This window comes from Dermochelys coriacea, chromosome 6 (genome assembly GCF_009764565.3).
Source record: "Dermochelys coriacea isolate rDerCor1 chromosome 6, rDerCor1.pri.v4, whole genome shotgun sequence".
NCBI lineage: Eukaryota > Metazoa > Chordata > Testudines > Dermochelyidae > Dermochelys > Dermochelys coriacea.
The window spans coordinates 42,836,437-42,854,971 of NC_050073.1; the positions used below are offsets into that span (position 1 = coordinate 42,836,437).

At 38.3% G+C, this 18,535-nt stretch overlaps 1 protein-coding gene across 10 annotated transcripts in view; it reads right to left on the reverse strand.

The window, feature by feature from the left end:
* Positions 1 to 589: 589 nt before the first annotated feature.
* The window catches only part of NAV2 (neuron navigator 2), a 642,916-nt gene continuing 624,970 nt past the window's right edge, over positions 590 to 18,535 (reverse strand). For all 10 annotated transcript variants that reach the window (XM_038406029.2, XM_038406028.2, XM_043516356.1 and 7 more), the window contains 9 exons: positions 17,169 to 17,264; positions 16,609 to 16,777; positions 14,144 to 14,379; positions 12,980 to 13,134; positions 12,381 to 12,452; positions 11,880 to 12,076; positions 11,323 to 11,441; positions 5,405 to 5,608; positions 590 to 4,202 (listed from right to left, as the gene is read on the reverse strand). In XM_038406029.2, the coding sequence (XP_038261957.1) occupies positions 4,077 to 4,202; positions 5,405 to 5,608; positions 11,323 to 11,441; positions 11,880 to 12,076; positions 12,381 to 12,452; positions 12,980 to 13,134; positions 14,144 to 14,379; positions 16,609 to 16,777; positions 17,169 to 17,264 (1,374 nt within the window). In that variant the 3' untranslated portion in view covers positions 590 to 4,076. The remainder of the gene's footprint in view (positions 4,203 to 5,404; positions 5,609 to 11,322; positions 11,442 to 11,879; positions 12,077 to 12,380; positions 12,453 to 12,979; positions 13,135 to 14,143; positions 14,380 to 16,608; positions 16,778 to 17,168; positions 17,265 to 18,535) is intronic.

Here is an 18,535-nt window from a genome sequence, read left to right on the forward strand (position 1 = left end):
CGTTCCATGAAACATAGTGCTGGATGGTGATGTGAGGTACGCTGGTATACCTACCCTATTTTCTATTGACACCACCAGCTGTGGTGAGGAGACAGTGCCGACACAAGCACACGTGCTTGAGCAATATACAAAAGTTGGCAGCTCTAAGCTGATGTAACTTATGTTGACCAAACTGTAGCACAGACAGCTTCAGTCTTTCCTGTTCAATTTTTTTTTTTTTTATAAATAAAGTCAATGGAGCAGGGACTTGAACTTCTTACATCCTAGGTGAGTGGCCTAACCACCATTCTATGGAGCTATTTCCTTGCTAGGTCCCTGGCATAGTAAATAGTCCTTGGGCTGTGGTATAGTTTTTTGGAAAATTTCCCCGTGCAGACAAACTCTTATGAAGCGTGTCATCTTACTATACTCAGAGAAATGGACTAAAAGCTTCATTTCCACTGCCTTGTTCTGTGGACACAGGGTCTTCAGTCTATAGGGCTGTTTTCACCAGCACTAAAAAGTATTTTAAAGAACTAAAAAGCCCAAATGCCAGTATACTAAACAGATACTTGATCAACATGGCACAAAATTGCAGCAAAACCACAAATATGAATAAATAAGTATCAATTTTATTGAATCATGAATAATTTAAGACTGGTACAATCAGTTTTATTTTCCATGACACTCGGGGCGGGGGCCATGATCTCAAACAGACCATTTGCAAATTCCAATCCTAAATGACAACTGAAAATTAAATAGGGAGGGGAACAGATGGCAAACATCATACCGTACACAAAATACTCAATTCCTAGTTTTCTCTTTAAAAATGGCTAGAAAAAATTCATCAAAATGCAGCACTTTTAATCAAATATTTACATTTCTATGTTACAGTGAAAAAATGTACATCTTATAGAACATATTTAATAAACTGTTCCACTGGAAACTAGATCAAAAGAGCAACCTTCCATTTAATATCCACAAAGACTTTTTTCTTGAAAGAATTGCCACATTTAGACAAGATTCAATACATATAATATCGAAGTTAAGCATCAACAATGAAATAGTTTTTTCTTCCAAAATGTACAAAAAAAAAAAGCTAGCCAAATGCGCCCTCAACTAAAACTGTCTCCGTGTCTCAGTTATGGCATGTACAATTCTTGGCAGTTCTGAAGGAAAAGAAATGGTTTAAGCTTCCAATTTATAACTCAAAATGAATGTTGCATAGAATCTTGTATTTTTTTTTAAACAAGCCAACTTTGTAGAAAAAAAGGCAAAAAAAATTGGAAGCGTTTTGGACAAAGCCTTAAAAGAAGAACAAACTCATTTAAAAAAAAAAGTTTACTAAGCTATACTGAAATCATGATGAAGATAAGAAATGTGCATAACAGGTAACCCTGCTTCCCGAAGTTTCAGAAAGGACACTGAGTTTTGTGAAGATTAAAATGACTAACCTACTCAAAATTGCCTCTTTTACATTACCCCAAATGGTCGTCAATCAGAGAGTAGCAGATGGATAGAGCCCCTTTCCTGCATTTGAGCACAGGATTCACAACAAAATATAATCTGACAATTTCAAATGTATTTGTAGGATTCAGTTAAAAGTTTGCTGAGAAATGCTGTGATGTTAAGTCAGCTTAAGCCTCTATCCCACAAACAGATCCACACAGGCACAAGGGCCTACTTGCATGGATTCAGTCTCAGGTTCAGGCATTCAGTCTCTATCCAGATTCACAGTAGTAGCAGGTAAAGTCAGTGCTGGAAAGCAGAATTGTGGGATTGCTGAGAAATGAATCTAGTGATTCACTCCTCAGCACACTCTGCATCTGATTCCATACGAGTGTAGCCCACTTTACAGTAAGAAGATCTGGTTTAATAAGGTTGATTGAGTAACCCTTTGCCTTTCATTTAAATGACAATCTAAACTAGAGTTCAGTAAGGTTAAAAGCAGTGACACCAGTTCAGGGGATTTTCTACTCGCCATCATTAAAATATTTTACTTATTCTTTTACAATTTTATTTTTTTTTTAAAGATCATCAAGACTTGAAAGCTGTAATGGGAGCATATTCATGACCAGCTCTCATTGGACAAAGACAAAAAAGTAACTACAGTCATGTCACAGATAGTAGAAAGTCATGAGGGATAATAAAACTATCCATTCAAACTGAATCACAGAAGCATGAGCTTACATCTTTTACATTATTTTAAACCCAGAAGGATAAACAAGCTCTTATAAAAAGTGTTTGAATAAGTTTTCTACCTGTACACTGAAAAAACAGCAATTGTTTTTCTGTAGTTTTGTAGTGATGGCATTTGTCATCATAGAAAAGCTTTTATTTTTTTTCTTGCATTGAATAAACAGCTGTCCAATGAAATATTAGCTGCAGATTGATGTGAACCTGAAAAGTTCTCATTTCCCTCCTTTTGTTACGGTCACATTTAAACAAAATTTAATATTTCACACAAACAATATTCACAGCAATTTGTTATTATATTCCAAGAGATGACTTCTTTAGCCCTGTTTGTTTACTTACATAAACCCCCATAATATACAGCACTAATGTAATTAATACAGTTAGTACAAAATAAGTAAGGCATCACTTTAAAATTCAGCACCAAAATAGAGCTGGAAAGGCTTGTACAGATCAGTGTTGAGGACTGTGGTTCTTGCTGAGTACAGCCTGAGACAGCTGATGTGTGGTGGTTTTATTGAAAGTATTTGCTCCCAAGGAAAGGAAAGTGCAATTCTTAGTGAGGTGTTCTTGCTCCCCAACCAAAGTACAAGCCTTAATACTGAAACTGTATTGTGTGCGTGTAGAGGAGGAGGAGAAACAGAGAACCAGGTTCACAGCTCAGCCATAACCCATGAGCAACTTTTAAACCTTAAAGAGATAGTACCCCCCTTTTTAAGACCTGGATAAGACAGTTTCGATGAACTGCAAAAATACCGCTTTCTACTATTTAAAAACCAAACGACTAAATGATGTTACCAGAGTAGCAGTGGACTGCCTGCAGAGTTGAGCTTTAATGAACCCCTTTTGCACTTGTAATGGTCAGAGAGAGAATTCCCTGACAAAAAAAGTCTAGAATACAGCTATAAAATTCTAATACAAACGGTAAAAACTGAAGGCCTGACTATACCCTAATTGGGTGAAATTCACCCCTATCCATAGGGCGAACAGAGAACCTATGCACCAGTGAAGTTCCACTTAAGCTATAGCATTTAAATGGGGCATAGGCCCTCTGCAGAGGAGTGAATCTCACTCACTTACACCAGTGTAAATCAGGAGTAGCTCTACTACAGTTAATGGAGTTTTACTGGTGTAAGTAAGAGGAGAATCAAGCCCTGAATATCAAAGGGGTACTTGGTCTTTAAAATTCTGTAGGATAGTTCGTTACACAGTGTTTGAAAAAACCCTGATTTGGTTTAGACTGTACATATATTTCTATTTATATATCTGTAAATCTCTATAAACACATGGTGAAATAGAGAAAAGCAAGCCAAGGTCTCAGACTGGCAAGGAGAGCAGCTTTTTTTATTTTATTTTAATATTTATTTTAAATTTCCCTGTCTTGCAGCTTTGCCTTTTATGGACCATTATTAGCAAGGCAAGCAATATATTATAGCACCAGAACTATCCGCAGCTGAGGTTAGTCTGCAAAGCTGATTAGTAGAAATCCAGCCCTTATCCAAATGTGTTTGGTCAGAAGCAACATAGGCAATAAACATCCCTCCCCTCTCCTTCTGGACAGTACATAGCACAATGCTGTTTGTTTCAAAGCTGTGAAGTATTTTGTTTTTTTAAAATGTCTTCAGTATCTTAGGCATGAGGGCTTACAGTAACTAAACAGAACAAAACAAAGACATAGTGCAGTTCTTAAAATTGTAAAAAGAAAAACAGTACAAAAGTTGTTTGGGTTACCTGCACCCACATTCAAGACTGACTCAAATAAAGTGTCTTGTTCTTGCAGCTCTAATACTGAGACATCTGCCCAGTCCTGTACAGTAACAAGTTATCTTCATTAGTTTGTGATAAAGATTCTTTTAAGTAGGAGAGGGACAGTGGGAAACCGCCTGATTTTTGTCTGCTGACTATCACAACGTCGACTCCAAGGATGAGTCAAGGATGTCATCGTGATGGCTGTTGCTGTTGGAGTCGCTGTCGTAACTCTGGGGGCTGGAATAGTTGGCTGCCTCTTGCAGTCTCATTAGCATGTTCATCTAAGAAAGCCCGGAAAAGGGTTAAGTGTTATTTGTCTGCTGAGACGAAAGAATCTTAATACTATATAACAGTCAGATTTGCACTCACATCACTCATGTGAAACCAGTGCAAGAGAAGAGGGGAATATTTATTTCTGATACTAAATGTAAAGCAATTCTCACAGCACAGTTGTTATTACACCTCTCCTATGAGAGAGGAACTGAGATGCAGAGCGGTTAAATGACTTGCTCTCGGTCACACACACAGTCAGTGGAAGAGCTATAAAGATTCCACATCTCCTTATTCCCAGCCTCTTGCACTAACCAGTCTTAATACGTATTAACTAGAATTCTGTAGTTCTATAAACAGGTCAGAAAAAGAGATCTATTAAATTAGACAACAGATAATAACATCTCTGTGAATGTGTGCATAAAATAGTGGAAATGTAAGGTGATTCTTCAGTATACCCAACTTATTTTGGAGGTGTACATGATTCCAAACAATAGTTTAAGAATAGCTGTAACATAAGCAATTATTGTAATAACTGTTTTCACCAGGAAGAAAGCTGCATGAACTAGTGTTACCATCAGGCTCACATTAAAATGTGCATTAACAAGCAAATCCAAAGCTTAAACTATTGTATATATTGTGTACAATGTTTAAAATCTTGGTTTCCATACACTTGCATGGTATTTGCTGATTAATAAGTTAGACACCAATTATGTAAGTTTCAATTTTCACACAGCAACTGAACCAGAAAAATAGCTCAATATCATAGTGACACAGCTATCCTGTGATCCTGGCCGGGCAGGTTAGGTCAAGAATTTCCACGACATTATACAAATGTCTTCAATTAAATCATGCATTTGCATGCTTTATATATATGCACAAACACCAGAAACAGGCAAAAGCATCTATTTTATTGTGCAAAGCTTTACATGAGTTTCCTTCATATTCTTATAGCCATTTTAGCTACACTCTCACAACTAGGAGATCTGAGTATTCTCCTTCATTGTATCTGGCAAAATTACATCTGACACACCGATCTCCTGTGGCAGGGCATTCCACAGGCTGACTGTACTCTGTGGCAGGAAAGATTTCCTTGTAATTCTAGAACATTTAAACACTCTTAGCTTGTCACTTATTCTTTCATTCCTATTTATTTTTGCCCCCTAGCAAGTATATCTTAATTAGCTCTGGAGCTTTAGATGAAAGAACTCACCAAAGGATCTCCTTCAGCATCACTCGGGGGAACTTGTTTGCTAGTTGAACCTTCCCGTGGCACTGAGTACCCATCAAATCCAACATCTTCAGGTCGCAGTTGCAGCAAGGGAGGCCACTCGTGGTGCTGTGGGGTGGCTGCCCAGGGATACGTGTCCATTACCCATTTGGCAGGATCCTCCCAGGGAGCTCTCCTTCCATACAACTAGAAAACAAGAGCAAATGCATCTCTTAACATATGTCTGTAATATAATGAGTTCTACTACTTTAGTCCATGCTTGTCTCATCGAAGTGAGCTCTTGTGTCATGGTTCTCCCAATGTAGAAAACACTCTGAATGAAGGCTGGCCAAACAAGGTGTGATTTTCATCCTTATTACACTGACTGTGAAGTTCTAGCTATGTAATGGTAACTGACTCAGAGGACCATCTCCTCTGAGAGCACAAACCTTCTTAATCTGCCACCAACTGGGGAGAAAGGGAACCTGAGAACAAACAACCTTGCTTCAGAAGTTGAGTGCACTATCTCTCTGTTCCTATTTCTTTTGGACTAAATAAGCAAAAGACAAAATCCAAGTCACTATCCTATCTGCAGTAAGATACCAAATATTTGCTTTCAAAGTCATCAGGAAGTTGCAGTATGTTGCTAGAGCATATAAGTGTAACTGCTCGATGCCTTTAATCATAAACTATGGGAACGAATGCCAAAGAAATACTTTTTGAAGTCAATGGACTTTTGGACTTTCTCTGTTCTCACACTAGTGAGAGTGCCAGCAGAAACTGGCTCTGTATGATCAGCCTCGAAACACACACATGTCCAGAAAGGTGTTTTGATTTGAACATAATGGTCAGGAAAAACACAGCCAGTTTTGTAATTTGTTTTATTTTTAATTGATTTTTAAATAAACACTGCTCTTTGATCTATTCAGATCACTTAGTTTTCATTAGATGAAAACTCGCTATTGAGCCACATGAATTTCAAAAGCAGACACCAAATGAAAAAAGATTTTCAAGTTTTCACTTCTGCTATAGGGTACTCTAGGCTGACTGCCCTTCAGGAACTGGATTTCAGTAGCTGCTCTTTGTCACTTGAGCTCAAAGGATTCAGACTCCCCTTTATAGTGTACAGTGAAGAGTGAAGCAATAAGACATAGTAGGAGGTCATGGATGTATTATAAGAACATCTGAATGCCTTTAATCCATGTGGTATAACTCAGTGCTAATCATCACACCAAATACCTTTATTGACATTAAAAATACTTTTTATGATGAAGACAAATGTATTTCCACACACGGAAATGGTTGATGTTGGTATTTTAGAAAGCTGAAAAGCAACTGAGCTGTGAGATTCTCCCAGATTAAGCCCAATGCTCTCATTTTAGATTATTCTCCAGACATCTGAACAAAGCCTCAACCCAAGAATGTTTACAATACAGAATGCAAAAGTCAGCCACAAAAAGGCATTAAACACATTCTCCCTTATGCTCTTAGAAAGCTCAACTGAAGCTGAATTCCTGAAGTCCTGGCTTCTATACCCTCAGTCAGCATTCTCTCTCTCTCTCAGAGTCTGTCCCCACTCAACACTGAGTTTTTAGATGTATTTTTCCAGAAAATAATTACAGTGTTGAACAGATTTCCTCACAACCAATTAAGACATAAATAAAATAAAATATCATTTTGAGATGAATTTGTTGATTTTCATATCATCGTATGGAAAGTAGCAATGATCAACAACCTCATATATTAAGCACTCATAGGTAGATCTGGAGAGGAATGAATGAGGACAAAGACAGTTCCACACACTAACTTCAGTGCAGTGACTCCTGATTTACACTGGGATAAGTAAGGAGAAAAATCAAGACCACAGATTTTCCATTCATTTCTGGACAAACATACTCCTCTGACAATTTTGGAAACTAAAGACTTAAAAATATCTGAATGAGAAAGCCACTTCATAACTGTTACGAAAGCTGTTCAATGACTTAACAGCTCCTTTTTCTTTAGCAGAAGTGGTGGGGATAAAGGGATTTGCCAACTCCTTCAGAGCTCAAGAATAGCTCAGTTTCCTCCAACTCCCCCCCCCACTTGTCTATCATAGAGGCTGCTATCCTTACTGGCCAAGCAGGGCTAGTTACGGCAAACTCTGAAGCCTATCGGTGCTATTTCTTATATTGGCTATTACTGCCGATGGTACTGGTAGCAACAACTCCTCCCCTCCTAGTCCAGCATGTTATCTCCAGAACAATGCATAAAGAATGGTCCCAACCAGTGGCCTGGTTAGAGAATCAAATCTAGTTCTCCTGGATGGCGATGGGGAGTGTTAGCACCAAATATGCACCAGGACAACAGTGTTTGAATGTCACTAACTATGCGGAAGAAACAGTATAATGATTAAAATGAGCTTCCAATGAAACAAATGTGCTACTGAGATAAATGTACTTAAAGGGAACATCATCATCATCTGAGAAATGTTTTCTCAAATTTTTGCTCATGTTTGTGATGGTTAATTAGATCAGGAAGATTAATAGCCAAAGGTCCAGTTCTATTACTGATCCTGCAGACTGAAGACACATCACAAAAATAAACTACTCATGGAGTAAGGCACTACTCAGTCTGAAAAAGGGTGGTAGAATGATGCCCTGAATAAATACAGAAAGAAACACAACATAAACTCCACATAACAGGAGACTTTGTTACAAAGATACATATATAGCAAACACACTAATTCCTTCTTGGAAGATTCTGATCCCATCAAATTATATGAGCCAAGTGGATTATTCCAATGGAGCCACCAAAGAGATTAAAATTTATGTGCATGGTGGTGTATATAAATATATATTTTTATATATATGGTAGCAAAGTACAGATTCTGAAATTATGCAGTGATTAATTGCTTTAAATGTTAACATTTATTCCATTTTGAAATTATGCCCAAGTGATCAAATGAATTGGCACAGTTGTCCAGTAGGTGGTGCCAGCCAGTCTTAAACCCACTTTTCCCTTCCCAAAAAGAAAATATTCTTCATAATCATTTAGTTAGGTTTCAATGTAAGTTGTGGTAAACCGGGTCTACTATTTAAATCTGTTCCCCCAACATATGGAGCCTTCATCACAGCTGCTAAACTGCTAAGAAGTGGAGAGATTTGTAAACTCTACATAATTCTCCTGAGAATTGAAAAAGACAAATGTTTCCATTAATTCCTAGTCCAGCTCTGAAAAACAGTTATATAGTAAGTGCATTTCCTATTTAAGTAACTACCATATCTCCAGTGTGCTACCAAACAGTGTATTAATAGTATTACTCTATGATCTGAAAGCAGCTGCTTTAAATGAAACAGGCAGAAGGCTGGAGGCATGAGATGAGGGCATGTCCAAAACTGAATGATTTTAAGACACCACAAAAAGTTAGAAGGAGGGTAGGATGTGAAATTAGGATATGAGACTGGCTGCAATAAAAAAAGGATTACAATGGTAGGGATGCTCAGAAGACAGAGATAAGATACCAAAGAAAATAATTCAAACACAACCAAAGTCAGACAGACCTAGAGGCTGATCATCATCTAGCTGGTGGGACATTGTAGGCAAGGACGTAACCAGGCTGGGCTTAATGGAGAAACAAGCCATAGATAGGAATGAATGGCAACGCTGTACTGCTCCCTGTGTCTGTGAATATGCTTTGGGATGAAAAGAAGAAAAACAAATCTCCAGCAAACTCAAGACAGGAATTAACATTTTCTTCCTGCAACCCTGGCAGATGCTCACTCTGCAGAGAAACTAGGAATGTTCCCCCTGTGCATATTAGAAGGTGGCGGTACCTAGCTAACATTCACAAGCGCCAAAGATAAAGCATAAAAGAATGTACCAGACTGGCAGGAAGAAGGCATTCTGGGACCTCCTATTTGCTCTAGCTATGGCCTATAACAGTAACAGAAGGGGGAGAGAGAGATTTCACATTTTCACATCCCTGCTTTAGGGAATAGAGCCAAAATCAAGATTCAGCAAGTCCAATGGGAACAGTCGCTAAAAGGCTCCACTTGGCCCACATGCCATTCACCCATAATGCGTCTTTAAATGGCAATAAAAAATACAGTATTCATTCAGTCCATGTCCAGCCCCATAAATCATAGGGCCTGGACTGAAATCAGGACTCCACTGTTCTTTTCAGATAGTGGTTCCATGTAATAAGATGTGTTCACACAGGAGCATTTGTGGGTATGAGGGCAGACAGATTCCAGAGTCGAATATACATTTCTAGCACCAGTTTTTTTCCACAAGAACACATGGGTATAAATTGGCTATGAAAAGTAGGCTGGAAAGTAGAAGAGGATTTCTCACCATCAGAAGAGCAACGTTCTGGAAGAGCCGCCCAATGGGAGATGTGGGGGTAGACAACTTAATTAGTTTTGAGAGAGACCAGGACACATTTATGAGTGTGTTTGTATAACAGGGTTGATTGTGATGGTGGAGGGCAGAGCTCAGTAGCTTTGGGGCTCACTTCTAGTTTATGCCTTATGTTCCAAAAAACTTGGGTTTCAGCTGGCCACCTGCAGGGATCAGGAAAGAATTCTCCACCCCGCATTCCTCAAATGTATTCTGAAATGGCCACAGCTGGAGACAGGATCACACCCACATGCTGGAGATCACTTGCCAGGATCATTTGGGATTCTCTTTTAATCATTTTCCTGCCACTGCAGAAGCTGTGGGCACTGGTGTACCTTGGTCCTTGTGGCACATAGCAGTCTAGTCTCCTGTAGGCTGTAATACTTTGTTCCTAGATGTACTTGGTGTACTAAAACATGTTCAAATGAGCTTACCTTACCAAGCAATCCTGATCAGAGATATGAACATGGAAAATCTAGGGTTGCCATCCCTCCTGGTTTTAATGTGACTGTGCTGATTTTTAGTTTGAAAGTTGGGAGAGGCAGGGGAAGAGTACAGGGCCACTGACACATCCTAAAAATTTTCTCAGCCAGCATAATATCTGTAAGTTGTTCCATGAAATTTAAATGCAAGGACTTTGATTATTTTTAATAAAAAGCTTGTTCTGTGGAACAATCACTGTCACTCACACACCCGTAAGACTTTACTTGCCATGACACCCATGTGAGGCAGGTATTTTATTATACCTACTTTGTGGATAGGAAATTGAAATACAAAGAGATCAAGTGCTTTTCCCAAGGCCACACAGCAAGTCAGTAGCAATCTTGAACTGAACATGTATCTCCTGACTCCAAACCCCCTGCTCTAGTCAGAGACATGCTGGCTCCGATAAAAACTAAAAGTGCCAGTACTATCCCAGCTTTCTAACACTGATGGAGAACCTGAATTTTTAATCAAACGCTAAGTGCGGGCAGTTCAATAATTGCTAAAATTAGAGTTAATGAAGGTTTCTTTAAAGACCCCAGAGGCACTGCAAAGAAATTCAATCAATATTTCATCACCTGGAGTAAGGAAAAAATAGACAAAGTGCTTGAAAGAACGATCCTAACACTCGTTCAATAAATCTCTCCAAATGCTGTGTAGTTTCTCTGCTGACAGATAGCTAAATGTTGCGAGTTCGTTGGCCATTGTAAACATATTGCAAATTCACATTTAGTTTTAAGAAGGAAAATTAGAGATAATACTGTAAATGAATGCTTTCAAGTATGGCATTTTAGATGTGGGGTAACATTTTCAAAAGTGCTTAGAAAACCAAGGAGCTTAAGTCCCATTTTCAAAATGGTTTAGGCACTCAGAAACCTAATTGTCATTGAAACTCAAAAGGGATTTAGGTTCCTAATGCCTAAATCATTTTTAAAAATTCTACCCTTTAAGTTTCAAGTTGTTTCTCGAGGAAAGTGTTAATGTGGTTCGATTGCATCCAGTATCTCCTTACTATTTAGATGGAAACCGTATTCAGGTTTCACATCTGACTTCCTCACCTGTAGTCCTTCTCTGACTGCCTCCAAAAGATATGGGATAATAGAGTAGTTCCACAAGTCAGTAAACCAGACCCTAGAACCATCCACGTCTATTGGACAAGAGAGGAAGAGTCGTGGACCTGGAAGGGAAAATTAAAGTCACATCATGAACATGGTTTGCAGCAGTCAATTCACATGCAATATCAAACAACAACTCTAAGTTCTTTGGAGACTGTAACTTAAGAGCTGAGAAGAAATGTACAAATGTCAGCATCTGCTCTTTTTGAGATAATCTGAAAGTCCCTGAATTACCTTGATACTGTATTGCATTCAAGAAGGAACCAATTACAGAATTCACAAACAGAATTTTAAAAACTTCCTTTATGTCTACAACTTATTTATTATGAATCCTTGGTACAGTTTTGCTTGATAGTATGGTCAGTCTAAAAATGTGGCTTTTATAAATCATTTCCCCCCAATGGCTCTTTAATTCCAGTGGAGTATGCGGAACTGGAATATATCCTCTCAGAAACATCAGAGAATGCTTTGGTGCTAGAACGTGAATTCGCAGTTCTCACCAATAGTAACATCAGAGGAACTATGAGCCTCCAAGAACTTGTTGAGATGCTGCCAGACCTTGGGAATCCAGTCAATGATTTTAACCAGTTCTGCATTTCTCATCCTGCCACTGATTTCTGTTTCAATTAGTTTTCGTCTCAGGAAACGACCAAGAAAGCCCTTGACTGGCTCAGTATGGTTAGCACATAGCACCCATCTAAAGCAGAAGAAGAGAAGTGTCAGAGATTTACATGTTATTCTAGAGAGTAATAATATGACTACTGGGATGTCTAGAGAGTTTAGAGACTAGTAATGTGACTACTGGACTGCTGGGATGATTTAGTCGGTGTTGGACTAGATGACCTCCTGCGGTCTCTTCCAACCCTAATCTTCTATGATTCTATGACAGGTTAGATCCGGAATAGATTTTGTTCATCCTATCTAACTGATATTCTCTTCAGATTCTCAGCTAACCAGTATAACCATAACCATCAGGTAATTTGGCAACTTACATACAGTACCTGAAATTGTGGTGTAGTTGAAGGTTAGGTGTTGAGGATGTGGCCTGGTTCATTGTGCCAATAATGTAAGGACTATGAGAAAACATTCAACAAATCAGTATTTGTAAACTCATTTCTAGGCAATAATTAAAACACATTTAATAAGTAACTTCAAATTAAGACCTTTATAACCTTAATATTCAGCTAGGTTTACTCCAGCCCCTATTCTACCAGTGCAGTTTATCTGCAGGTACAAATAATTACACTCACATTTTTGTGCCTGCAATGAATTGTGGGTGCAAAACTAACATCTCAAAATATAGAGGCCTTCACTGAAAACTCGGTTCTTAATACTCAAGGGCTATTGTGTGTGATGAATACAATTTACCCAAATACTTTACTACATTTTTATTACATATATATATACACACACAATTTTTTTAACAGTTCTATGCAACTAGACTCTGCTGACGGAATCAGTTCTAGCCATCTCAGATCATAGTATCAAAAATAATCTGATAAATGTTGTCTAGAATTCATTTTATTGATCAGGGTATAAGTCTGACTCTGTGGAAGGATCTCTTTCAGAGGTTTGAAGTGTGGGTCTAATATCCCATTACCATTTATGGTACTTGCAGTTCAGAAGCCCATTGAAGATCTCGCCTAGGGAGCTAACATGATGCAAATTGTCCAGAATGATGACAAGAGGCATATCCACAGCATTATTTTCGCTATTACATTGGTCAGCAAGGTTAGACAAGTATTGACGCAGTTCCTGCAAAGCATATGTAGAAGAGGAAGCTGGTTTTCATATTATTCCTTGGAAACCCAGTTAACAGAGAAAAAAGATTTGCTATTTGGCTGTTGGATTCAATTCTAGAAATGCTCCTGATAACCAATATAACATAGCCTGCTTTGCTTTAGTCACAAGAGGTCAGATTGTTCCAAGTGGAGTAATCATATGACTTCTACTTTTAACTTTTGTTTTAATCCAAATAGTTTCGGGTGTTACAGACTCAAAGATGTACCAGGAGTGATGTTTGGGAAGCCTATCTGGGGATTCCCAGGGGCCATGGTCTGCCTTTTTGCTAAAGCACCTTGTGCTACACTGTTCTAGCCATGCTGCCCAGAGCTCTGATATGTTTTTAGAACTTCCTCATATCTCAGTATATTGGGTAAGCAGGTGAGAAAGTTGCAGAAGGAGCAGTGCACCTTAGCTGCCCATGCTTGCCATGTTTGATCACGTTCTTGCCATTGTGTTAATCTCTAACTACAAATGAGCCCGGTCATGATGCTCATTTGCTGAGACAGAAGTTAAATTGCTTGACAATGGCATGAAAGAAGGATGAGTTCAGTGCCACTGCTGAACATTTGGGTGAAATTGCTCTCATCATCTCTAACATGTGCATTAAACAGGATATCCCAAATTATAACAGTTGCTAGTGACCACACTTTCCAGCACTTTGCTCCAAAGAACTCCCTACTCCACCTGAGGCCATCACATACATAGCTTGGCAGGACAGCTTTGTTTTCTTACCTACAAACCTTACCAGAGGTATACACAGAAAAATGCTGCTGCTATTATTTGTAGCCACATAGCTACTCTAGCTTTTAGGTTAATACAATGTAGAGATGAATTATATTGTTACCTTTTTTTTCAAAACGCCCACTAAGGTTTTACATCACAGTAGCCTACCGATATTTACTTAAAGTTTAACAGCTGAGTCCCTCATTTCTGGCACATAGTAGCAGTGTTCCTATAAAGATACCTTCCACTTCCTCACCTTACTGGACTTATGATCCACATTGAAGGTTGCAATAACTCCATCAGCCAGCTCTCTTCCCTCTTTAAGTACCATAAACTCAGACAGACGATTTGCTAGGTACGTTTTACCAGTGCCACTTGGCCCAGACAAGATAATCCGTCTATGTTCCATTAAGAGGGAGACATATCGTTGCAGTATAGGCTTTGGAATCAGCGACTCAAATACCAGACAGTCCAAACTGTTCTCACAGATACCTGCATTTAGAAAATCATCGTCATTCAGGGGATCCACACCTTGCTAAAAAAAATATTTTTTAGTGCGTTTTTAAACTTCTCTCAGTAGCAAAAATATCATTTCCCATTGAGAAAAGTGCATGTATTTCAACTGCCAAGTTTAGACTAAATTAGAGCTAAAAGGTAAAAGAAAGCACTGATCTAAAATAGAAAATGTAAGTGTGTGTGACCCTGTGGCCAATTATACAGGAAACAACCCAAAAGCTTCACTCAGAAGTTGCAGACTCCACCCACACCAATCATAAGTAGAACCTTCCCTACCCCAGATGAAGATATTCTTTTTACATTATAGCATCTCTCATGGTAGAGAAGAGTCATGAATCAGTTAGTTACATTGAATGCAAAGTGTCTTTACCGGGACCTCTCCTGACTCTCGAGCTCCCAGACTAGCCAACACAGCCTTTGCTGCCTAAGTCCTGCCCTGGACAAATGGTCATAGATATAATTACTGATTAAACTATATGCCCATGAGCCATCTCCATCCTTTGGATTTCCTCCACCATGGAGCAGTGAAAGTTTATTTTGTCTATCAAGAACTGCTGGATAAGCCTGGCTTCCAGTTCTATTGTAGACAAATCTATTCACAGGCCATTTCACTGTCAAGTACAGTCACAGGAAGAGATACATTTACCCAGAATTTAGCCATTTATTTTTGCTCTGCAAAACAAAACAAACCTATCTATCATCAAGTCCCCCTGCCTTCACCAAACATCCAAACCATTTGCAATTAAACTCCTTCTGTGTAGTATGATAGACACAGCTTCAGGCATAAAAATTTCCATAGAGGAGCATTTGTGCAATGTCAGCAGTCGCTTTAGGCAGAACGGGCTCAGGGCATGTACACAAAGCTTAAAAATAAACTGAAAGAAGGGAATGTTAGCACATCAACGGCTGACAGAATCATTAGCACCTGAATGATTACTTATAAAATCAAACATTTCTATGCACAGTTCTATATCTGGAAGGCATAAATGAATTATTGGCTTCACACAAATTGATTAAAATAGAATTTTTAAAATAAAAACAGAAGTATATCATAAATGAGTCTACAAAGCACAAGTAAAGCTATTACAAGCTGAATATATAACTTATTTAGTATGACAACTTCTCAAGCAACATTTTCATTCAAGTTGTACTGTGGGGATTTTAGAAGAATGTCTTGGTTCTTGGATAAACCTGAATAAACTGAAATGTTTCAGTATTTTTGTGATTATGTTTTTCCTACTTTACAGCTAACATTAACACTAAGGGCTTGTCTACTCTGTGGGATGATATGCTTCACGGGCATGTGATTTCTAAAGTGCACTAATGTATTGCATATTCATTGGCCCATGTAGTGTTTCAAAGAATACTATGTTCAAGAGTACTTCAGAACTTTTAGTGCACATCAGCGCTAAATTACACAGGTGAGGCTGTGGTGGTAACTTAATGGTACAGCTGCTGTGTAGGGCCATGAAAGAAAAATTGATTCCATTCCTGGTCCCTCTTTTTCATAACAGCAAGCCTGTTCAGTCCTTTATGTGGTAGGAAGAGAACTTTTTCTGTTGCTTAACAGCACCTCTGGTTAATTAAGTGAGCAGCACTGTCAGCCAATAAAGGAACTTCCATATGGTTCACCTCAGCTGGAAGGAAGTTGATTATAGCACAGATCTGAAGAGAGGGAGGGGACAGAATGAGTTGCCAAAAGAAATATAAAAGAGTCTCCCTTCCCCCCAGTGAGTTAAAGAAAGAAGGAAGGCAAGAAGAAACGCAACAGAGTTCAAACCATGAATCCTGGGATCTTTTCTTTGGTTCTACCTGTAACCCAATGAGAGACCTTTACTGAAGTCGATGGGCCCTGGGGGAGAATGGTGCTAATCAATAGGAGTAAGGGTATCAGAGTCTGGCCCAAGTTGCATTCCAAATCCAGGATAAAATCTGCTACAAGTGCAATTATTATTACTACTATTACAGGACTAAGAAGATACAGTGATACTGAATTTGGGTACAGGCCCAATGTCCTAATATTCTTCAGCATCTACTGCTTACATTAAGAAATGTCACTAAAGAAGTAAGGTACAGGTGGGTTAAAGCGAGAGACAGGGAAAAAAAATGTAATAAAACTTCTCCGATTCTCCAGGTTTCCTAAAACCATAGGCATTATCAGATAAAATTACTGAGAACTACAATGGCAGTATCAAGTATAATTACCTTTGATAGTAACTGAGATGGTGTTGTTTTCGCCAACCAGATAACCACAGGGCAGCAGCTCAGGTGTCTCGGCACTATTTGTGCGTTTGATTTCTCCAATGTTGTATCCCAAAACACTGTCTGAATTCAGTCCTAGCTGACTCACTGGATCCACATGAATGATATATTCCTGGGGTGAAAAAATAACTTCTAAAATCTACTTGCCCTGAAGATTCTATGTCACAATAACACCACACACCACCCTCACTTATGCAACGCTTTGCATTTTCAAAGTGCTATACAAACATTATCTAATTAATCCTCACAGCATCCCTGTGAAGTAGGATGGTAACTGTTATCTCTACTTTACAAACAGGAAGTTAAGGTAGAAAGAGGTTAATTGAATTGCCCAAAGTCACACAGCACGTCTCTCTTGGAGCCAAGTTCACATTCAGATCAATATGCAAATCTGAGCCTCCATGGAGGTCCACAAGGTATTGTAGTTAAATGTACTGTTAACTATGAAAACATTTATTACTGAGTGGGAAGATTCAAATGCACAGTAAATTGTCACTGTTTACCTTAAATAACCGTCTAACAACCCCATCCAATACATCCCATTTTGTCTTGCCACTGACTCCAATGCAGCCAATGAGGAAGAGGCGGGGCCTGGAATCCTAATGCATACAAACGTATTAATTTAAATGAAAAGAAAGCTAACGATGTGAGACTGTCCAAAGTAAATGATTTGTTTAAAATCCCAGTTTGTCTCTACCACAACTGGTCTCTACTTTATACCAACATATGGTAAATTTTTAAAACCATACAAAAATCCTCTCTATTCTACTGAATAGTTATTGCACTGTTAAATGAACAATTAAAATAATGGTTATTAATGTAGAGGGCACTTAAAATTCAATCCACCAGAAGTTTTAAATATCAGAAAATAGAGCTTAGCAAGAAGAAGAAAATTATAGTCATTATAATCAGAAACTGAGATTGTGGTACCACATTTATTTTCTCAATAACTTCCATATCAAATATGCTCAATTTGCAAGTGATAAAAGTTTTCCCCTCTCCATTTCTGAAAACTCCACCAGGGACCTGAAAGTCAAGTTAGATTTTTTGTATCTTTTGGCAATAAACATTATACTCAGAGAATTTAGCAGATAATTTTGTTCATGATTGTCTAAGGGAAAACAGAAAGAACAGAAACCAAAGGTTTTTTTTGCAACAACTGCATGGGGTCTGCACTGCTAATAGAATTAAAAATAGTTGTTGTTAAAGACAACAGATATTACACTATGGGTCTTGGAGTCATAAGATACCATTTCTATTTAATTATTTTCCTGACCATGAACACAGGTCTAGTCAAATAGAATTAAACAAATCATTTTTATAGTTAATTTGCTTATACAAATTGGTGGATTCATTTCTCCAGAGAATTTATTCAAGTACATTTGGCATGTAATGGAAAGCAGATCTGTTGATGCAGTTGCATTTCCAGTTATTTGATTAATCTTATGTCACCTTATTTAATACATGCATGTGTGAGAGACACAAATTATTCCTCAAATAGGTGTTTATTAAGGAACAACTACACAATGATTTGGTTTGATTGGTGCTCTGTAAATGCAATTTAGCAGATTTACACATGCACCACAAGTTTATTAAATGGACTGCAAGGCACAATACTTGAAATGTGTTTGTTGTTTAATCAGTTTAAAATTAACCAGGTGTGTTTGGAGGTCAAGGGGTAGGGGTGTTTAAACCTGGAATAGTTTCAAAATGTGACCCCGATTTAAATTTAGACAATTTGGGCTGGAATGACAAACTTAGGGTCTCCTCAGACTGGATCCATTAGTTTTGCTGCGAAGCAGGCCACTCTTCTTACTGCCTATCTCAACAGAATGATTTGAATGCTAAATTAGTATGAGAACTGGAGAAC